The 23,943-nt window shown below is 38.6% G+C and overlaps 2 protein-coding genes and 1 long non-coding RNA gene across 3 annotated transcripts in view; 2 read left to right on the top strand and 1 right to left on the bottom strand.

Moving 5' to 3' along the window:
* Positions 1-13,035, top strand: part of LOC134671874 (E3 SUMO-protein ligase PIAS2) — a 33,707-nt gene extending 20,672 nt beyond the window's left edge. The window contains exons 12-13 of the mRNA XM_063529733.1: positions 12,185-12,343; positions 12,932-13,035. Coding sequence (XP_063385803.1) covers positions 12,185-12,343; positions 12,932-13,035 — 263 coding nt within the window. The remainder of the gene's footprint in view (positions 1-12,184; positions 12,344-12,931) is intronic.
* LOC134671882 (uncharacterized) overlaps positions 1-23,943 on the bottom strand; it is a 274,843-nt gene that overhangs the window by 90,023 nt on the left and 160,877 nt on the right. The gene's annotated exons all lie outside the window — the stretch shown is intronic.
* Positions 16,741-23,943, top strand: part of LOC134671829 (zinc finger protein 608-like) — a 175,881-nt gene continuing 168,678 nt past the window's right edge. Inside the window, exon 1 of the mRNA XM_063529672.1 lies at positions 16,741-16,967. The gene's annotated coding sequence lies outside the window, so the exon portion shown is untranslated. The remainder of the gene's footprint in view (positions 16,968-23,943) is intronic.

The raw sequence follows: 23,943 nt of genomic DNA on the forward strand, positions 1-23,943 counted from the left end.
TATAGCCTGGTGACAGACAGACGGACGGACGGACAGCGAAGTCTTAGTAATAGGGTCCCGTTTTACCCTTTGGGTACGGAACCCTAAAAACCATACCATGTTGGTTCGGAACCGGGCCTTGTTACTTGCACTGACAGTTGAACACTGACTTGAACAGAAGTTCAAGAATAACAGAAAATATTACCGGGCCTTATTAGCTTTTATCATGAATTAATTTCATCTTCAATTTAAAATGGTCTATAGTAAAATACGGCCTACATGAGTCATGGAAAAACAAATTGTATTTTATTTAGAAAGTACTTATATGTTGTTCTTAATCTTCAGTAAGCTGACTTCTAAGAGTATATCTATTATAATAATGTAGATTGACAGTTTACTTACTTAGCAAATTGTACTTTTATACCTTTAGGTTTTATGTCGGAAGTATTTCAGCCAATTTGTACTGAAACAAGCATTTGAGCGTAATTAATGATGTTTACTGATTGTTAATCTTAAATATACCTATTATGTATGGCACTTAAATTATTTTAGCGGACCGAGCGGATATGTATGTTTGTAGACCACTTATTTATTTAAATAATTAAATTGTAATTCATTCAAAAAAAGGTTATTAAATGAGGGATATAGATACCTCACCTACCTTATTACAAAGCATTACAAAAATGTCCAAAGGCCAAAGTCACGCTGATAAGACATAAGACCTCATAAATACCTATAAATAAACGTTCACTGAAAAAACTTTAAGGCATTTCTGATAAGTAATTATTTTTCGTTACTGAGTTATCGTTTTGAACCGAATATCAATGAAATAAAAGCACGTTGTTATTTGATAGATACATTTATATAAACATCGTCACATGAAACCAATATAGGTACTCGTAAACCATACCACTGCGATGGAAATATCGTTCTTTCAACTGATAATATAGCCACAAAAACACGCTGAGACTGCAGGTCGAGTCTTGGTTTCAATTTCTTGATGATATATCATTGAATTAACTTTCAAAGCACGTGATAGCTCTCAGAATAGCAACAAAACTGGTTGAAACTAAAAATTTTATTGCTGATATTATGTGAACAACATTGCTTCGTCTTCATAAATAAAATTTTAATAATTTATATTGTTTACGTTAAAATGTGAAGAAATTTGTTGATAAATTGTCTATCTAGTATATTGACATTATGTCATATATGTTTTTAAAATGACGTAATATGAATGCCAGCACAATGAAAATTTATTCCAATAAGATAAAACAAATCTTCAAACTTTTTTAATTTTTAGTGAATTAGGAAGAAACTAAGTACGCTGATTTGGTTGTGTTCGTATATATTTTAAATAATTTGTTATATTTTTAAAGTATTATGACTTATGAATAAAAACAAATCAAAATTTTAATGACTCTGGATCTCCGTGTGACATTATTCATTTACCCTATTTATTTTGAACACAGTTTTTCACTGGTATCATCATTCGTATACGGACATGAATTTCTGTCAATATATATGCCAAATTGAACTGTCAATTTGGAAAAACCATGTGCGCGTCCGCTTCCAACGGCCCACAGCGGGCATCTGAGGAGAAGGAGAATTTGACAGATATGGCGGATGTATGGAAATTTTACGAAAGTTTACGTTTATGATTGAATTTCTCTGTAGCCTTTAAGAGGAAAAATAGGAAAAGCCTGATTCGTTGTAGTCTAGTTATCTGGCTTTCGAAATCACTCGATTTTGTAGCATGAGCATCGATTTTTTTATACAAATTTTACTAAACGCTGACACTCGTTCATCACGTTTTAGGTACAACTTTGCATGAGTGTATTTATTATATTGTAAAAGATTTCAAATTTTCAAGGGTGATTCGTTGTAAACACACTCTTTGGGATAATAATGATATTTATTATAATTTTTTTTATCAAGCGATGTGGACGCTAGCGACTAAACGGTGACTGCCTTTTTCGCTGATTTTGCACGACGCAGTCTTAATAATCATTAGTCAGAATGTCAGAAATAACATTTTAGATTAAAAATGGGTTGCCTTTGCATTTTGACGGTTCTAAGCCCGTTAAAGTATGAAGGAAAAATTAGCAACTTATGTAGGTAAGCGTCTTCTTATCTCGCTGCAATAGGGTTCATAATTGGTGACGCGATTGCAAACAGCGGGAGGGGCGGGGTGTCAATGACCTTAACTGATAAGAGAGAAGCGGGTGTAGTGGGTAGTTGTCGGTTCACCATAACGTACGAGGTTTTTAGGACAACTTGATGATGAGTTATTTCGAAAAAAAAGTACTGAGCGGTATTAAAAGAAAAAACACGTGTTTAATATTTTTTCGAGTTCTTTCGGGTGTTTCAATTTGGCCAGTGAATTAAATTTCACCCTGTATAGTTCGTTCTTTTAGCATTAGAAAGAAGGTAAGCTATCTTGACAAGTCTTTTAATTGAAAAACGCTTTTTAAAAATCAGTAACTATTACTTATGAAAGCAGAAGGATATAAATGATCGTATTAGATTCATAATTGTTACATATTTGCTGTGACTTATTTTTAAAACGTGTTTTTTAATTAAAAGACACATCATCATCAAGATTGTTTACCTTTTTTAATGCTAAATAACGAACTATAGTTTTTAATTAGTAGTAGCAAATGCAAATATGATAGAGTAAGGTTGCCATTGAAAAAAAAATCCTGACAAAAATCCGGACTTCATTCTAAATGCATATCCTGACATTTCTTGGACGGTCATTTCTTCAACTATGCTTTTCCTTTTCTCTGCTTCAATAGAAGCTTTTAGCTAATGATTACTTGAGGTTTCTAAAAAACTGACATTTGTTAAGTTCCCCGCGATCCTCAATTCTGACAAAGTACTAATCCTAAGTCAGAAAGAGAAATGGATGCGCGCGGCGATATCACGTACCGCATAGTCCGGGAGCCGGCTGCATGAAACAAACCTCATCAAAAAATAGAATATACCTACCCTGTAGAGGTACCTGACATTTAGTAGCTTCCAACGCACTTGGTCGGCCTAGGCTTAACCTGGCAGATTTTGTACAAATGGCAAAAACGTTGGACAAAAATTCATCAAAAAAAACCTCATCGAAAAATAGAATGAAACTTGTATGGTAGGATACCTGACCTTGAGGACAGTAAAAAAAAAGTGGTCGGCCTCACCTTAGCCTGGCAGTTTTTGCAGTCCGACCAGATTTATTGGGTCACGTGAGAGCTACAATTTACCTCATCGAAAAATAGAATGAAACAAACGGATTATAATAGCTAAAATAAGCCTGTCCACGTATGTCTTGGTCGGCCTCACCTTAACCTGGCAGTTTTTGCAGTCCGACCAAATTTATAAAAAAATCGTCAAATTTTTTTATAGAAAAATCGTATGAAACTTGTATGGTACGATAGCTGCCTTTGAGGACAGTAAAAAAAAAGTGGTCGGCCAAATCCTGTGTTGGCAGGTTCCTCTGTCCGACCAATTTTGTGGTACCACGTAAGAGCTACAATTTACCTCATCGAAAAATAGAATGAAACAAACGGATTATAATAGCTAAAATAAGCCTGTTGACGTATGTCTTGGTCGGCCTCACCTTAACCTGGCAGTTTTTGCAGTCCGACCAAATTTATAAAAAAATCATCAAATTTTTTTTATCGAAAAATCGAATGAAACTTGTATGGTACGATAGCTGCCTTTGAGGACAGTAAAAAAAAAGTGGTCGGCCAAATCCTGTGTTGGCAGGTTCCTCTGTCCGACCAATTTTGTGGTACCACGTGAGAGCTACAATTTACCTCATCGAAAAATAGAATGAAACAAACGGATTATAATAGCTAAAATAAGCCTGTTGACGTATGTCTTGGTCGGCCTTACCTTAACCTGGCAGTTTTTGCAATCCGACCAAATTTATGAAAAAATCATCAAATTTTTTTTATCGAAAAATCGTATGAAACTTGTATGGTACGATAGCTGCCTTTGAGGACAGTAAAAAAAAAGTGGTCGGCTAAATCCTGTGTTGGCAGGTTCCTCTGTCCGACCAATTTTGTGGTACCACGTGAGAGCTACAATTTACCTCATCGAAAAATAGAATAAAACAAACGGATTATAATAGCTAAAATAAGCCTGTTGACGTATGTCTTGGTGGGCCTTACCTTAACCTGGCAGTTTTTGCAGTCCGACCAAATTTATGAAAAAATCATCAAAAAATTTATATCAAAAAATCGTATGAAACTTGTATGGTACGATAGCTGCCTTTGAGGACAGTAAAAAAAAAGTGGTCGGCCAAATCCTGTGTTGGCAGGTTCCTGTGTCCGACCAATTTTGTGGTACCACGTAAGAGCTACAATTTACCTCATCGAAAAATAGAATGAAACAAACGGATTATAATAGCTAAAATAAGCCTGTTGACGTATGTCTTGGTCGGCCTCACCTTAACCTGGCAGTTTTTGCAGTCCGACCAAATTTATAAAAAAATCATCAAATTTTTTTTATCGAAAAATGGTATGAAACTTGTATGGTACGATAGCTGCCTTTGAGGACAGTAAAAAAAAAGTGGTCGGCCAAATCCTGTGTTGGCAGGTTCCTCTGTCCGACCAATTTTGTGGTACCACGTAAGAGCTACAATTTACCTCATCGAAAAATAGAATGAAACAAACGGATTATAATAGCTAAAATAAGCCTGTTGACGTATGTCTTGGTCGGCCTCACCTTAACCTGGCAGTTTTTGCAGTCCGACCAAATTTATAAAAAAATCATCAAATTTTTTTTATCGAAAAATCGAATGAAACTTGTATGGTACGATAGCTGCCTTTGAAGACAGTAAAAAAAAAGTGGTCGGCCAAATCCTGTGTTGGCAGGTTCCTCTGTCCGACCAATTTTGTGGTACCACGTGAGAGCTACAATTTACCTCATCGAAAAATAGAATGAAACAAACGGATTATAATAGCTAAAATAAGCCTGTTGACGTATGTCTTGGTCGGCCTTACCTTAACCTGGCAGTTTTTGCAGTCCGACCAAATTTATGAAAAAATCATCAAAAAATTTATATCAAAAAATCGTATGAAACTTGTATGGTACGATAGCTGCCTTTGAGGACAGTAAAAAAAAAGTGGTCGGCCAAATCCTGTGTTGGCAGGTTCCTGTGTCCGACCAATTTTGTGGTACCACGTAAGAGCTACAATTTACCTCATCGAAAAATAGAATGAAACAAACGGATTATAATAGCTAAAATAAGCCTGTTGACGTATGTCTTGGTCGGCCTCACCTTAACCTGGCAGTTTTTGCAGTCCGACCAAATTTATAAAAAAATCATCAAATTTTTTTTATCGAAAAATGGTATGAAACTTGTATGGTACGATAGCTGCCTTTGAGGACAGTAAAAAAAAAGTGGTCGGCCAAATCCTGTGTTGGCAGGTTCCTCTGTCCGACCAATTTTGTGGTACCACGTAAGAGCTACAATTTACCTCATCGAAAAATAGAATGAAACAAACGGATTATAATAGCTAAAATAAGCCTGTTGACGTATGTCTTGGTCGGCCTCACCTTAACCTGGCAGTTTTTGCAGTCCGACCAAATTTATAAAAAAATCATCAATTTTTTTTTATAGAAAAATCGAATGAAACTTGTATGGTACGATAGCTGCCTTTGAGGACAGTAAAAAAAAAGTGGTCGGCCAAATCCTGTGTTGGCAGGTTCCTCTGTCCGACCAATTTTGTGGTACCACGTGAGAGCTACAATTTACCTCATCGAAAAATAGAATGAAACAAACGGATTATAATAGCTAAAATAAGCCTGTTGACGTATGTCTTGGTCGGCCTTACCTTAACCTGGCAGTTTTTGCAGTCCGACCAAATTTATGAAAAAATCATCAAAAAATTTATATCAAAAAATCGTATGAAACTTGTATGGTACGATAGCTGCCTTTGAGGACAGTAAAAAAAAAGTGGTCGGCCAAATCCTGTGTTGGCAGGTTCCTCTGTCCGACCAATTTTGTGGTACCACGTGAGAGCTACAATTTACCTCATCGAAAAATAGAATGAAACAAACGGATTATAATAGCTAAAATAAGCCTGTTGACGTATGTCTTGGTCGGCCTTACCTTAACCTGGCAGTTTTTGCAATCCGACCAAATTTATGAAAAAATCATCAAATTTTTTTTATCGAAAAATCGTATGAAACTTGTATGGTACGATAGCTGCCTTTGAGGACAGTAAAAAAAAAGTGGTCGGCTAAATCCTGTGTTGGCAGGTTCCTCTGTCCGACCAATTTTGTGGTACCACGTGAGAGCTACAATTTACCTCATCGAAAAATAGAATAAAACAAACGGATTATAATAGCTAAAATAAGCCTGTTGACGTATGTCTTGGTGGGCCTTACCTTAACCTGGCAGTTTTTGCAGTCCGACCAAATTTATGAAAAAATCATCAAAAAATTTATATCAAAAAATCGTATGAAACTTGTATGGTACGATAGCTGCCTTTGAGGACAGTAAAAAAAAAGTGGTCGGCCAAATCCTGTGTTGGCAGGTTCCTGTGTCCGACCAATTTTGTGGTACCACGTAAGAGCTACAATTTACCTCATCGAAAAATAGAATGAAACAAACGGATTATAATAGCTAAAATAAGCCTGTTGACGTATGTCTTGGTCGGCCTCACCTTAACCTGGCAGTTTTTGCAGTCCGACCAAATTTATAAAAAAATCATCAAATTTTTTTTATCGAAAAATCGAATGAAACTTGTATGGTACGATAGCTGCCTTTGAGGACAGTAAAAAAAAAGTGGTCGGCCAAATCCTGTGTTGGCAGGTTCCTCTGTCCGACCAATTTTGTGGTACCACGTGAGAGCTACAATTTACCTCATCGAAAAATAGAATGAAACAAACGGATTATAATAGCTAAAATAAGCCTGTTGACGTATGTCTTGGTCGGCCTTACCTTAACCTGGCAGTTTTTGCAGTCCGACCAAATTTATGAAAAAATCATCAAAAAATTTATATCAAAAAATCGTATGAAACTTGTATGGTACGATAGCTGCCTTTGAGGACAGTAAAAAAAAAGTGGTCGGCCAAATCCTGTGTTGGCAGGTTCCTGTGTCCGACCAATTTTGTGGTACCACGTAAGAGCTACAATTTACCTCATCGAAAAATAGAATGAAACAAACGGATTATAATAGCTAAAATAAGCCTGTTGACGTATGTCTTGGTCGGCCTCACCTTAACCTGGCAGTTTTTGCAGTCCGACCAAATTTATAAAAAAATCATCAAATTTTTTTTATCGAAAAATGGTATGAAACTTGTATGGTACGATAGCTGCCTTTGAGGACAGTAAAAAAAAAGTGGTCGGCCAAATCCTGTGTTGGCAGGTTCCTCTGTCCGACCAATTTTGTGGTACCACGTAAGAGCTACAATTTACCTCATCGAAAAATAGAATGAAACAAACGGATTATAATAGCTAAAATAAGCCTGTTGACGTATGTCTTGGTCGGCCTCACCTTAACCTGGCAGTTTTTGCAGTCCGACCAAATTTATAAAAAAATCATCAATTTTTTTTTATAGAAAAATCGAATGAAACTTGTATGGTACGATAGCTGCCTTTGAGGACAGTAAAAAAAAAGTGGTCGGCCAAATCCTGTGTTGGCAGGTTCCTCTGTCCGACCAATTTTGTGGTACCACGTGAGAGCTACAATTTACCTCATCGAAAAATAGAATGAAACAAACGGATTATAATAGCTAAAATAAGCCTGTTGACGTATGTCTTGGTCGGCCTTACCTTAACCTGGCAGTTTTTGCAGTCCGACCAAATTTATGAAAAAATCATCAAAAAATTTATATCAAAAAATCGTATGAAACTTGTATGGTACGATAGCTGCCTTTGAGGACAGTAAAAAAAAAGTGGTCGGCCAAATCCTGTGTTGGCAGGTTCCTCTGTCCGACCAATTTTGTGGTACCACGTGAGAGCTACAATTTACCTCATCGAAAAATAGAATGAAACAAACGGATTATAATAGCTAAAATAAGCCTGTTGACGTATGTCTTGGTCGGCCTTACCTTAACCTGGCAGTTTTTGCAATCCGACCAAATTTATGAAAAAATCATCAAATTTTTTTTATCGAAAAATCGTATGAAACTTGTATGGTACGATAGCTGCCTTTGAGGACAGTAAAAAAAAAGTGGTCGGCTAAATCCTGTGTTGGCAGGTTCCTCTGTCCGACCAATTTTGTGGTACCACGTGAGAGCTACAATTTACCTCATCGAAAAATAGAATAAAACAAACGGATTATAATAGCTAAAATAAGCCTGTTGACGTATGTCTTGGTGGGCCTTACCTTAACCTGGCAGTTTTTGCAGTCCGACCAAATTTATGAAAAAATCATCAAAAAATTTATATCAAAAAATCGTATGAAACTTGTATGGTACGATAGCTGCCTTTGAGGACAGTAAAAAAAAAGTGGTCGGCCAAATCCTGTGTTGGCAGGTTCCTGTGTCCGACCAATTTTGTGGTACCACGTAAGAGCTACAATTTACCTCATCGAAAAATAGAATGAAACAAACGGATTATAATAGCTAAAATAAGCCTGTTGACGTATGTCTTGGTCGGCCTCACCTTAACCTGGCAGTTTTTGCAGTCCGACCAAATTTATAAAAAAATCATCAAATTTTTTTTATCGAAAAATCGAATGAAACTTGTATGGTACGATAGCTGCCTTTGAGGACAGTAAAAAAAAAGTGGTCGGCCAAATCCTGTGTTGGCAGGTTCCTCTGTCCGACCAATTTTGTGGTACCACGTGAGAGCTACAATTTACCTCATCGAAAAATAGAATGAAACAAACGGATTATAATAGCTAAAATAAGCCTGTTGACGTATGTCTTGGTCGGCCTTACCTTAACCTGGCAGTTTTTGCAGTCCGACCAAATTTATGAAAAAATCATCAAAAAATTTATATCAAAAAATCGTATGAAACTTGTATGGTACGATAGCTGCCTTTGAGGACAGTAAAAAAAAAGTGGTCGGCCAAATCCTGTGTTGGCAGGTTCCTCTGTCCGACCAATTTTGTGGTACCACGTGAGAGCTACAATTTACCTCATCGAAAAATAGAATGAAACAAACGGATTATAATAGCTAAAATAAGCCTGTTGACGTATGTCTTGGTCGGCCTTACCTTAACCTGGCAGTTTTTGCAATCCGACCAAATTTATGAAAAAATCATCAAATTTTTTTTATCGAAAAATCGTATGAAACTTGTATGGTACGATAGCTGCCTTTGAGGACAGTAAAAAAAAAGTGGTCGGCTAAATCCTGTGTTGGCAGGTTCCTCTGTCCGACCAATTTTGTGGTACCACATGAGAGCTACAATTTACCTCATCGAAAAATAGAATAAAACAAACGGATTATAATAGCTAAAATAAGCCTGTTGACGTATGTCTTGGTGGGCCTTACCTTAACCTGGCAGTTTTTGCAGTCCGACCAAATTTATGAAAAAATCATCAAAAAATTTATATCAAAAAATCGTATGAAACTTGTATGGTACGATAGCTGCCTTTGAGGACAGTAAAAAAAAAGTGGTCGGCCAAATCCTGTGTTGGCAGGTTCCTGTGTCCGACCAATTTTGTGGTACCACGTAAGAGCTACAATTTACCTCATCGAAAAATAGAATGAAACAAACGGATTATAATAGCTAAAATAAGCCTGTTGACGTATGTCTTGGTCGGCCTCACCTTAACCTGGCAGTTTTTGCAGTCCGACCAAATTTATAAAAAAATCATCAAATTTTTTTTATCGAAAAATGGTATGAAACTTGTATGGTACGATAGCTGCCTTTGAGGACAGTAAAAAAAAAGTGGTCGGCCAAATCCTGTGTTGGCAGGTTCCTCTGTCCGACCAATTTTGTGGTACCACGTGAGAGCTACAATTTACCTCATCGAAAAATAGAATAAAACAAACGGATTATAATAGCTAAAATAAGCCTGTTGACGTATGTCTTGGTCGGCCTTACCTTAACCTGGCAGTTTTTGCAGTCCGACCAAATTTATAAAAAAATCATCAAATTTTTTTTATCGAAAAATCGTATGAAACTTGTATGGTACGATAGCTGCCTTTGAGGACAGTAAAAAAAAAGTGGTCGGCCAAATCCTGTGTTGGCAGGTTCCTCTGTCCGACCAATTTTGTGGTACCACGTGAGAGCTACAATTTACCTCATCGAAAAATAGAATGAAACAAACGGATTATAATAGCTAAAATAAGCCTGTTGACGTATGTCTTGGTCGGCCTTACCTTAACCTGGCAGTTTTTGCAGTCCGACCAAATTTATGAAAAAATCATCAAAAAATTTATATCAAAAAATCGTATGAAACTTGTATGGTACGATAGCTGCCTTTGAGGACAGTAAAAAAAAAGTGGTCGGCCAAATCCTGTGTTGGCAGGTTCCTCTGTCCGACCAATTTTAGCTATCAGCTATCTTACCATACAAGTTTCATACGATTTTTCTATAAAAAAAATTTGATGATTTTTTTATAAATTTGGTCGGACTGCAAAAACTGCCAGGTTAAGGTGAGGCCGACCAAGACATACGTCAACAGGCTTATTTTAGCTATTATAATCCGTTTGTTTCATTCTATTTTTCGATGAGGTAAATTGTAGCTCTTACGTGGTACCACAAAATTGGTCGGACACAGGAACCTGCCAACACAGGATTTGGCCGACCACTTTTTTTTTACTGTCCTCAAAGGCAGCTATCGTACCATACAAGTTTCATACGATTTTTTGATGTAAATTTTTTGATGATTTTTTCATAAATTTGGTCGGACTGCAAAAACTGCCAGGTTAAGGTAAGGCCGACCAAGACATACGTCAACAGGCTTATTTTAGCTATTATAATCCGTTTGTTTCATTCTATTTTTCGATGAGGTAAATTGTAGCTCTCACGTGGTACCACAAAATTGGTCGGACAGAGGAACCTGCCAACACAGGATTTGGCCGACCACTTTTTTTTTACTGTCCTCAAAGGCAGCTATCTTACCATACAAGTTTCATACGATTTTTCGATAAAAATTTTTTGATGTTTTTTTTATAAATTTGGTCGGACTGCAAAAACTGCCAGGTTAAGGTGAGGCCGACCAAGACATACGTCAACAGGCTTATTTTAGCTATTATAATCCGTTTGTTTCATTCTATTTTTCGATGAGGTAAATTGTAGCTCTTACGTGGTACCACAAAATTGGTCGGACACAGGAACCTGCCAACACAGGATTTGGCCGACCACTTTTTTTTTACTGTCCTCAAAGGCAGCTATCGTACCATACAAGTTTCATACGATTTTTCGATAAAAAATTTTTGATGATTTTTTTTATAAATCTGGTCGGACTGCAAAAACTGCCAGGTTAAGGTGAGGCCGACCAAGACATACGTGGACAGGCTTATTTTAGCTATTATAATCCGTTTGTTTCATTCTATTTTTCGATGAGGTAAATTGTAGCTCTCACGTGACCCAATAAATCTGGTCGGACTGCAAAAACTGCCAGGCTAAGGTGAGGCCGACCACTTTTTTTTTACTGTCCTCAAGGTCAGGTATCCTACCATACAAGTTTCATTCTATTTTTCGATGAGGTTTTTTTTGATGAATTTTTGTCCAACGTTTTTGCCATTTGTACAAAATCTGCCAGGTTAAGCCTAGGCCGACCAAGTGCGTTGGAAGCTACTAAATGTCAGGTACCTCTACAGGGTAGGTATATTCTATTTTTTGATGAGGTTTGTTTCATGCAGCCAGCTCCCGGACTAGCATCTATCGTGGCTCGCAAATGCGGACGGTACGCGCGCGTTGTGCACTCTGTTGGACCGTGCGTTCCAAACCGATCACGCATGAGACGCGTCGTGCTGGTGGTGCTATTCCACCTATCCACTTTCTTTGTCCAAAGCGTATTGCGTCTCACATTTTTGCTAAATTAGAGAGTGAGACGCAATGAGATTTGTACAAAGAAATTGGACAGGTGGAATACCACCCTAAAAGTAAAAAGTTGAGTACTTTGAGTAAAAGTAGTTGTGTAGTCAACGACGCAATGTTATCATTAATATATGGGAGATAGGTATCAAGCGTATCAGCTGATAGCAGCTGTGTATGAACTGTGACTATACTACATCATCATGTAACTATTACAAAAGTGTGAGTTTCAGAGTGATAGTAATGTGTATGTGTCCGTGTGGCAGGCGTGGAGGCGGTGTCGTCGTCGGGCTACCGGTCGCCGGGCGGCGCGGGCGGCGTGATCTCGCTGGACTCGCCGTCGCCGCCCGCGCCCGCCTCGCCCGCCGCCGCCGACCCGCTGCCCGCCACGCCGTCCCACCTCTCCATCACGCCCGTCGACCAGTGTGAGCCTACCCCCGGATACCTAAACCCCGTTTTTTTTTACATTAGAAATTTTATAACCTTAAAAGTAGTAATAGCTTTTTTCCTCCTAAATTAAATCTAAATAACTGTGCACTGAATTATAGTGTCGTTTACATATCATTCAGTCAGAAGTTGCTATCCTTGGGATCATTACTTTTGTCGACATCGTCACAGACTGAGATTACCGATTTTAATAAATCCAAAATTCTTGTGAAATATTTTTCTTCTGCCTTGTAGCTAGTGCATGCGACCCGGCATACTTTCACTTACATAGTTGTATACCTACATGTTAAATCGGCCAATAACGGTTGGTTGAATGCCCGAAACGCTGTTAAAGTTTACCACTTTAAAAATGCCCGTGTAACGAAATTAACAACTCTTTGCGTTTATTTCATTAGGGTGATACGATTATTCCACCTGTCCAATTTCTTTATCTGATGTCAGTGCGTCTCACTCTCTCATTAAAGCAAAATGTGAGACAAAGTAATTGAATAGGTGGAATACACCCTTAGACAATTCCGACGCACCACTACTTGCTATTTGGACCCTAAAATAAGGAACATATGCAGGCACGAGCAACAACAGCGAGCGTGAGGAAGGCGACGCGGCGCCCGCGCACTGGGCGCCCTACGCCGACTCGGACCGGGATTCGCATGATTCATATCGAAGGTAAACTCTACTGCTTACTTACTCGTAACTTCATACAGTTCGTTTTTTTTTGCATTAGAAAGAACTTGCAAGAAGGTAAACGATCTTGATATGTCTTTTAATTGAAAAACTCTTTTTAAAAACCAGTAACTATTACTTATGAAAGCAGAAGAATATAAATGATCGTATTAGATTCATAATTGTTACTTAATTGCCGTGGCTTATTTTTAAAACGTGTTTTTCAATAAAAAGACACATCAAGATTGTTTACCTTATTTCTAATAATAAAAAAACGAAGTATAGGAAACGGCCGCATTAAATGGCCTATCTTCTTGTGGCCTAAATTGGAATTCAAAACTTGATATTGATCGTTCCTGCCGATAAGTCCCTGCTCCTGTACCACTGTACCCTGCACTGCTGTTTACACACATTTCCTTTTCTAAACTTATTTTACAGGTAACTTTAGGCGTTATCTTGGCCCAAAACTATGATTAACTCTGTTTGGTTACAAGATAGATGTCCGAGGAACTCATAGATTTACAATGAAACATCAGAGATTTTAGCATCATTTTATTGACATTTAACCTGAGAATCGGAACAAGACAGATTATTTTGTGTGCTTTTAGACATTTAATAAAGTATTTTTGAAAAATCAAGGGGTAAACTGGACATAAAACTCCACCATTAATCATATCAATGTTAAGTAACGATATGTTTCGGCAGGTACTGACTGAGGGAGAAGAGTGGCCGCCCCTCGTACGCCAGCGGCCACTCCTCCGACGAGGAGCAGGAGCCCAGCTACCCCGAGGTGCCCGTGCTGCCCTCGCAGTAGGCCCCGGCGTACGCCACGCATGAGGACACAATCAACTACTTGACTCACCAGCAGAAACGTGGGATCACCATACCTACAATCCTAGGGAATCGTTGTTAGTTACGTGCCTGAAAAGTTTACCTGTAAAGTTGGGATTCTGAACGATAATAAAGACTGGCGCCCCGGGCCAATAAGTTTCGCCGCCCCGACAGTCAAGGAAGAAAAACAAAATGCAATCTTAGCGGATTGGCGCTCGAATCCGCCAAGGGTAAATACGCCCTTGGCTAAGGGATATATTTCCCACATACGGCACTTCTAACATGTGTTCTATTTTCGATCAGTTAGACTGACATTCGATTGTCATGTTTGAAATGTCAGCCTGGTAAATTTAAACAAGTAACGAATGATGTTCTATGTGATGATAAAATCGAACCAGTTAAAAGTGTGGCGCCGGTATCTACTATCTCATTATCATAGAACGCAGTGAAACTACATATTTTTAACGGACGTAATTCTGATTCTCAGTGGATTGAATTGATCAACCATATGTGGATGCTGGTGAAAAATCTTCCTCGATTTCAATGTCAGTTTAAAACAAGAGACTATTTGTGTTGGTATTGCAGTGATGTGAAATCTCACATGGACTGAATTAATTGTAATGTTTGTCCCGACTGAAAGACATTGGGAGGAATAGTGTAGTATCTATTGTTAAATTTTAGTTAATTATTTAGTACAGGATGCAAGTTCCATCGCACGGTTACGCAGGTTTTCTACTTTTGCATTACCTTATTTATTACCAAATATTAAAAGAATGTTTCTTGTACCTTAATGTAAGTAAGGCTTAGGCTAGTCTTATGGTCGCACTCGGGCTCTGTTTGCCGCTTATTGCGTTCGTTGTGAGAGTGGAAGTACCGAGTTTCATTTTAGATTTGCTCAATTTTTTGAGCTTACCTACTAATGTTAATACTAAAATGAAATTATTTATGTCTTGTGAACATGTAAGATACGGATTTTTAAACGATGTGTGATGTTATTAGCCAAAAATGATGGCATATAAAGTCACAATCATTGACTATTTTTCAACTTCAATTTTTATTTGACTGTCAACAATTCAGTAATAATTAGGGTTTAGAATTATCAATAATTATTTTTCAAAACATCTCCGATCACGATTGCGTTGTCTAGATGATGTTAATAGATCCAATTACCTAATATTTATTGTAAGATTTAGAATAATTTACGTTGAATATCAGACACTCCATTATGAAATGTAGTGTTAAGCTTATTGCGTTGCGATCACTACTGTAAGATAAATTAAAATAAATGTAAATAATTCAGGTAAAACATGTGTTTCAATTTTATGTGTATCTTCTGCATCTTAAAAATATTACCTACCCTTTTACAATACGGCTACAATCAAAGATGCCATGGTTAACCGGTTACCAAGCTAAGGGATATATTTCCCACATACGGCACTTCAAACATGTGTTCTATTTTAGATAAGTAAGACTGACATTCAATTGTCATTTTTAAACTGTCAGTCTGGTAAAGGATTAACAGTGAAAAGTTTTAAACCCCGGGAGAAGGAATCATTGGCGTACTGGATGTGTACATCGCGGCGGCGTGTAACTTTGGATGCCCCCCCTGCCTACCCACCAGGGGGTAGCGGATGGCTACCGGGCTGGATTGGCTTAGCTTTACGTATAGTGTAGACAGATTCAAGCGCTTTTTTAACGCGCGTTGAAAAAGCTTTCGTGCGAATGGGGGCTAAAGACTGTAAAGTCCAACAAACTCTTGCTTCGAGTTTTACAGTAAATATAAATGGCAGTGTACGGCAACTGTACGGCTCGAAGTTTCAAAATTTGACGTTTAACTATTCAGAGGGCCTACCGCGAACCACGTTCGACATGTTGCCTTTCTGTCGCAATTGTAAAGTCGTACGTAAGTGTGACAGGGGCAACACGTCCAACGTATTCCGCGGTAGACCCTCAGTTACCACAAAACATGGCGCCGTACAACGCCATCTTCTTTAGCAGTAGTTTTTCGGCTATATTGTTAGGGTAGGGGTGTCTGGAGTTTTCAAGAGCTTTGGTGGCCGTCTTCATCAATGGGTCGTGTGACTCGTGTGCCGGCTCTTCACTTCATCTTCCTAATTTGAAGCAAAACATGTAAACGCAGCTTTACCATTAAATCATAATCAAGCCAAAAAGCTGTAATTACTACGTAATGGTTTGGAGTTACGACATTTCAGTTCAGAGCGGTAGTCTTGTGGGTGTCACGCACTTTCGAAAGCTATTGAACATTTATTTTATCACCGCTCAATTAGGTTTGATATTGATAGCGAGTGCTCCATTACCAGCAACCTAAGTACCTAACTACCATACCAGCTTTTTATTACATCCATCTCGATAATTCTACTAGTCTGAATGCTGTTTGTTTTTTGCGTATTTACAGCTTTATGGAGGTGAAAATCCGAACTCCTTCGGAAGGTGGTAATGAGATGAGTCTGCGACGGCGCGCGAGGTAGCGAGATGCCAACGACCTCTCCATACCTCGCAATGCTTAACTATCAGATAATTGTAATGAATGGGCGGCCGACTGTGCTGATGCCGCAACAAATGCCACAATCATTATCTATTCACTCGATGGATCAATCCGCGACAGACGCCGCCGGCCGTACTCTACGCGCTCTCACAATACACTTTTGTGCCGGCTCGTAAAGTCTCGCGTTCCGCTCGCACGCGCCGCTATGCGTGGCATTGCGTCTCGCTCTCGCCTCGAACGCACACAGGGAGAGACACGTAGCGTTGCTCGTCGCCAAGTTCCGCGGTCGTCCGCCGACTCGACGCGGCGCTGACGTGCATTACGCTAAACCAGTGTTTCTACTGTGAAATCACCCCTGTTATTTCGTTATTTGTTTATGAAGTCACCTAAGGATTCGATCGGACGGCATCGGCCGCATGAACTACTACGTGTGTGTGTGTGGAAAGAATCGACGGCTGTTGTGGAACAGGTCGGCCGTGCTCGTTTATGTGCTGAATGGTGATTAAAAGTAATTTACTTTGCGTTTACGGTGTCGAGGGTGCGTATCGATCAGTTATCGAAGGACAGAAAGGATTGTTGTGGTGGCACGGAAGACGGAAAAGGTGAGTGAAGTCGTGAAGTGTTGTGATGATCGGGCGAGCGCGCGGGTTGTCATTGTCAGTGCGAAGGCAAGTGTGGTCCGTGGTGCCCCGCGCACCTACGTGCGGCCGGCTAATAGCTTCACATTCTAAGTGAGTAATGCCCTTCCCTAATGGGATAATGGCAGGCCGACGCCGCCGCTGCCCGCGCGCTCGAAATATTTATAAAGCGGCCGAATCGCGCCGTGTCAACAACGGGCTGTTTGCCTTCCCATTTAGGCGAGGGAGCCGATAACGCCGGCCTCAGGACTCCACCGAATACTTAACTTGTATGACTTGCTGATGTTTTATTTTGGGGGATAGAACATTGTATACCTACGCACGAATTATGTTTATTTATCAGTAAGTAGGTAAATACCTAAGATTAACTCGTCAAATTCAAATAGGATACCTACCGATGTTTACTTACCTTTTATCTTACCTACATTACGAACAAAAAAAGAACTGTCGAATCAAATTAACTGGGCTAACTGGTGAATGTTTCACCTCGCTGACAAGTGACAATTTTATTGTCGCATGACAATTCACTGAAAGTACACTAGCTTCAGAGAAAAGTGACCTCTGAAGGTTTAAAACACCTATTCAAATTTCGTCAAGTGGACGAAAACCAGAGCAATGACCCTATTATTACATTGGTGGCCCAACAAGTAAACATGGACGCTATTGATATTGCACCGTCGTTGCTTACCGACCTAAAAATGTACAGGAAATGGTAAGTGCCAGGTGTCAATTGGCGAAATAGGCGTCCGAATCCCACGAAAGTGGCCGAGGCCAGAATCACATAGGTAAATCAAAATATGTGCCGGTTCCAAGCAAAAAGTCCTACTTTGTCGATTACTATAAGAACGAAATTTGCTTGTATCTTGATACAATAACCTGTCAAAGTGTCCTTATGGCAAGCTAATGCAAAGATGGGACCTTTGACTAGACTTCGACAGTGATTTGTTCCCTAGATGTAGTTTGCATGTAATCTAAAAAAAAATAGATGTTTGCATACATAATAAAGTTACCTATGATACCTACTAGGTTAACTACTACCCATACATAAGGTGTGTGCTCTGCTCTCTTTCTACCTGGTACCTTGGTACTTGGTACCTACCAATGTGGTACATACAAAGAGTTAGTCCTTTTTCTAGCAAGCCGGCCCTAAGACCAGTAAAACCCAAAAAACCGGTATCGTCTTGGGTCGTCTCATTCGTTTTTCGTCAAGTTCTTAAATTAGTCCTATTCTGCTTTCGTCACTCATTCTACATTCGTCACAATCGTCGGTGGCTTTCAATGTAGAATGAGTGACGAAAGCAGAATAGGACTAATTTAAGAACTCGACGTAAAACGAATGGGACGACCCAAGACGATACCAAAAAACCCTGAAATATTTTTTCAATAAGTTAGATTAGCATCTATACTACTACTTATTCTGTGCTACAGTAACACATAAATAGAACATGCAAAGTCTACAAATCTTGTCAATATCTAAATGGATCGTCAATGGCCGCCAAAACTAATTCAAGGAAGGAAAAAGTTGACCCACCGGCCGCACCGGAACTTGACTCAAGCATACACATTGACGGTGACGAGTCCTATGCCTAATGAAACAAAGGAAATGCAACTTTATGTAGAATTGGTAAGGTTCAAATTAGATTGAAACAGAGTGTACATTGTAATGCACATTGGACCTTACGAGGATATCTATACTTACGCAAAGACATATATATGTAACTTCGTATAAGATGAATAAAGTCTAAGATAAAAACGGCCTAGGAAATCAAGAAAAAGTCATTCTCGGATAGATGGCGCACACACCTTTAGCCTATACTCGGCTAGATGGCGTGAATTTACTGTAAACTGTAAATTTACTGCCATCTATCGACACACGACTATAACTCAAAATAAATACGTATAAAATTATCAAAAAATAAATATATATATATGGATAAATGATTATATTATTTTTATATCATTTTGACCCATGTTCATTCACTGATATCTATGTGTTAAAATTGTTAAATATGAAACGGTGTCGTTTCCATTTATATTATTTTTTGATAATTTTATACGTATTTATTTTGAGTTATAGTCGTGTGTCGATAGATGGCAGTAAATTTACAGTGACTACAACATTTACTATGACAGGACCGCTCTATACTATCTATTCTTTTTGCTGTGCGTAAACGGTGATTTAGACGAGACAAGCGTTCGAATAATTATTTATATGCCACCCTTTAAATTCACGTCACAAAAGCCAACGAGTTGAGCGCTTGAGGACACCATGGGGCGGCGAAACGAGACACAAGAACGACAGAAGTGTTTCCTAACTGCCAGCAATCTAATTTATATGCAGCCCGAAGTACTTGACGCGTATAAAATCTCCACGGAACATTCGAGCGCCGATTCCACAAAGGATTTGGTTGAAGGGCTTCGAGAGCCCTAAATGTTGTCGAGCTTAAGGGCCCTCCGTGTGATAAGTAGACACCTTTTGAGGGACGCAACAAAACAGCCAAGTAAACAGAGGACAAAGGTCCAGCTAGTTAAAAGCAGATGCGCAAAGGTACCGCCGTCCGCTGTGATTGTAATAAAAATAAAATATCGCTAAGTCAATATTTATTGAAGCGTCGCAAAAGCACTTCGATTCGATAGAGGCCAGTGCCGTGCATTACTGGCCAAGTACTTTTTAACCATGCATAATTAGTACGAAAAAGAAGCAGGTATACAAACAATACCTATTCGAATTTAAACTATCGTGAGTCATACTAGCCTCTAGACTTGGGCTTTCCGAAACGAAAAATAGTCGCGCGGTGCGAATGAATAAAAATACGTAAGTTTAATCGTCAAATGTACCTATTTTGTCGATATATGCCTTAAAATAGGTATATTGTTGATATCATTTAAAAACAGAAAAAATAAGCAGAGGAATTTACTTACGAAAATAATAATTTAGGATTTTCCCTGATGTTGTGTATAATTGGCGCTATATATTTCCAACCCGCCAATCCATTGGTTCCAAGAAGGTAATTGAGACAAATAAAACAACGAAGCGAGAAAAAGTTGAGCAAGTTATTTTTCAGGACAGTTCTCGGTCCGCGAGTGCAGTTATGGGAGATTTATTGCTGTAACTGCAAGTTCCCTGAAGCCAGGAACGACATATTGCTGCATTAAGTCCTTTGTTTCCCAAACACCGCTATATCATCTTGAGCCAGTCGCAAAGTACCTACCTACTTATTGGCAAGTAAAATGTAGGTACCTATAGTGTTTCGAACAGACGTCTGTATGTATGTACTATTTTATGTAAACAGCTAAGTTCTTTCTTTCTGTTTCTAATTTTGAATCCTGACCAACCGAAATATTATGATCAGAATTTGATAAAAATTTCACAATTATACCGGGTGTGGCCTGTAACATGAGCAAATAATTAAAACATAGATTGTACTCCTCAAACAGTGACACTTTTGTTCAACAACTTTTAAAAATTATGAAGTATTTAGACTCCCTATTTTTCATACAAAATAAATACTATCTTCAATGGACGCCATCGCCACGCCATATCATAGTGATTGACGTTGCTTGTCACGCCTTAAACATAACAAAATTCGCAATACATTGCGTCTTAGAATAAACTTTAAAGTGTATTAAAAATCAAACCAAAAGTTATTTTTAAAAGTCGCTGAACAAATGTTGGTCAGTATGAGGAGTACAGTGTACAGTTTAATTTTTTGCTCATATTACAGGCCACACCCGGTATGTCATCAAAATCTGTTTAACAGTTAAAAGCAAAATTGGACAACCGGTAACATACAGAAACAATTATTCTTGCATTTACATACATAAATATAATATTTAAATAAAAGTAAACAAAATCTACCCTCAAATGGCTCTTTAAGCCAGTTGAGGGTAGATGAAAACGTTACACGGTCAAGTAATGTAGGTTAAAGTCGGATCGTTCAATGACAGAACCAGGCGGTTTTGTATTTGGTTGGTTAACCAATAAATGTTTTACTTACCCGAAAATTTATAAATTATTTGCTACTTTTATTTAAACACCTAAAGATACAAAGTATAATAATTACAAATATATGTACCATGCAGCAACTATAAGCAGCACGAGTAAGCATAAGCAATACACATTAATTATTACAGAGTATTGAGGTTAGTGGATACAACCTTGCACTTGCACTTTGTACTACTGGCAGAAGACAGTACAATGATATTTATCTGTACATACCCATACACGTGTTCCTCACCTTACCTGACCTTATTATGAGATTTTTTGCTCTCAGTATGTACTATGTACACACTTTTAAAACGCGTGACTAATAATACCTAGTATAGCTCAATAAGTTCAACCTATAGTAGATTTTCTTTAAACATGCGGAAACCGTAGTATTTATTGAACATTGCAACTTTCACGGTCCCTACTAGGTGTACCTACCATTTAAAAGACAGAAACTTGAGTTAATAACATAATAACCCGCTGCAGCTTATTCAATAATGATTACAGTTTGCCTAATGATAAATTGTTGATCGGACAAGTTGTATTTCAAAAGTAAAGTATGTAGTTCTGAACATGGCCAGAGCAAACCGGATTGGTTTGACCATATCAATTCACATCACACAAACAAAGACCTTATTTTCAAACATGCGTTTGGTATTCTACTATCTATACTAAAATAATTTGGTTGCGCCGTGCTTTCACTCGCACGAAGGCATAGATATACGGGTACGAGCAATCAAGCATCAGGTACTGATCAAATTGAATTTAGATTTCTTGAATTTTCGTTTCTAAACACATGCCCTGTCTACCTTATCTACGCCACCCATGTATTAGCAATCACTTATAACATTCACTCTATCTCGTTTTTACTATCGCAGTAGTTATCACTCATTCAAATCTCTCCTTTATTATGCTGGACTATTTACATTCGATAGGATGTCCCCGATTAATCAAAATCCAATTACGGCGAGGCTTAAAACGGATTTCGTCGGACGCTGTCATAAGATGTAATCGAAATAACAATGATATTTCGAATTGATCATCTCTGACGCGCGGACGTGGTTAATTCGCCGGATGATTGGTGATTCGGAAAAGAGTTCGAATTTGCAATAAAACTACTCCCACCTACAGCTAAATCTGTACATTAAACAATTGAATTAAGCATCACATAAGTAACTGACTGGCTCGAGTTTTAGGAGTTTGGAGTTACGACTCAGTTTTTTAAACACTGGACACAGTCGAATCTTCAATCTTGAGTTCTTTCAACTTAGATTTTTGTAGACACTTAGGTTTATTATAAACGAGTCATGTCATGGTTTACATACCAATGCGATGACTTTTAATAGCGACGATTGAAATCTTTTACATTTATTTGATCGAAATTTCATAAATGATGACGGAGTCCTTGTTATGTTATGTACCTCTGACTTGAAAAAAGTCTTGTGGCGTAAAACACTTGCGAAATCCTTCCAATTCAGACATAAGCTATTACTAATTCTAACTGTGAATGACGTGTGCGGACGACCAACGGACTCCCCTTGCATTTGTTATTAGATATTGTTTTTATTCTGACGTGCGATTGATATCGAACTGGTCTGAAAAAATAGATGATGACGAGCGCAGAATGTACACCTGCTCGACGCTGGCGTCCTTTAACGCTTCATGTGACACCTTTTGTGGGAAGTAAAAATAAAAATGTCGGGCTTGCTATTTGATCCGTATTCCGTCCATGTTACTTAGTAGGTAACATGACATATTGACAATCACGCAACAGTAATTTAGGTTTTTTGAACTAGTTATTGAGTTTGCTTCGGGACTTTTCATGTAATGTAACATATACCTACTATACCTAGCGGTGTCAGAATACTTTACGCCTCGGATCACTTTAAAGTTTAAAAAACTTTTTGCTGAGACAGATTTAATGCCTCAAATGGTTAATTAAATTTTCTATTGAGCGTACTTTATGTAATCGACTAACCAAAAATAGCAATGTCCAAAAATCGAATAGAAAATGTGACATTTGTCCTAGGTATTCTAAGCAACACTGTCACAGAAGACTTTGGCTTTTTAACCACAGTATTTTTAGGTGTTGATAGCTCAGACAGGATTGAAACAGTATTTAAAAGTTTTAAAAACAAGTACTACAATTCGTTCGTTACGACTTAGGGGCAACTCCCGGCATGTCGCAGTCCGAATTAGTAGTTTTTGCAAGCAGCGGGTGCCTCCCGCCAGCGCTTCGGCGGGAGGTCCGCGAACACTTCCTTTGTGCACAAACCTTCGCTCCCTTTCGCAGAACCCGTTATTGTTACACCGCACTCATTGCCCCTTTGTATCAAATGCTGTTCAGCAGTGGAATTGCGATCGCCAGAGGCTATTCAATCACGCCTTTATTCATTCGAGGCCTAAACGAGTTGTTTGTGATGGCGATATCGTTGACGAACCGTTCGAATGGCATTCGATGTTTATCGCCTCTAATTTAGATAACTGCATTACGCTAGCGGTTCTTGACAAGATCAGATAAGATTAAACTTGATATTGACAAAGGATTTCAATAATATGATTTGTTAATAGATACTACATAGATACTAGGAGGTATCTAGGTTTGGCCGACCGTTATCTCTCGTCAGTCAGTGCAAGGCGAGACTCGCCGCTGGCTCGGTCAGCAGCGCTCTATTAAAATCACACTCTTGATTAGATCTCGGCGCGGTTTAATTGAACACTCCTCGCGCGGTATGCGCGCCTGGTACTTCAACGTTGCGACTGCGAGCGCCGAGTGAGGGCGCCGCCTCCGCACAAACGTTTCTTTTTGCTCTCCGTCTCGTCCGATTCTTTTCGAATTTTTCCTTTGTCCTTTTGTTGGAGTTTTCATATCCTTCTGTTTTCCGGATGGATTAATTTTAATTTGGATTCAAAGACCTCGATTCAGGGGTGTTTTATTGTTTGTCTTTCGTT

This window comes from Cydia fagiglandana, chromosome 16 (assembly GCF_963556715.1).
Source record: "Cydia fagiglandana chromosome 16, ilCydFagi1.1, whole genome shotgun sequence".
In the NCBI taxonomy this organism is placed as follows: Eukaryota; Metazoa; Arthropoda; class Insecta; order Lepidoptera; family Tortricidae; genus Cydia; species Cydia fagiglandana.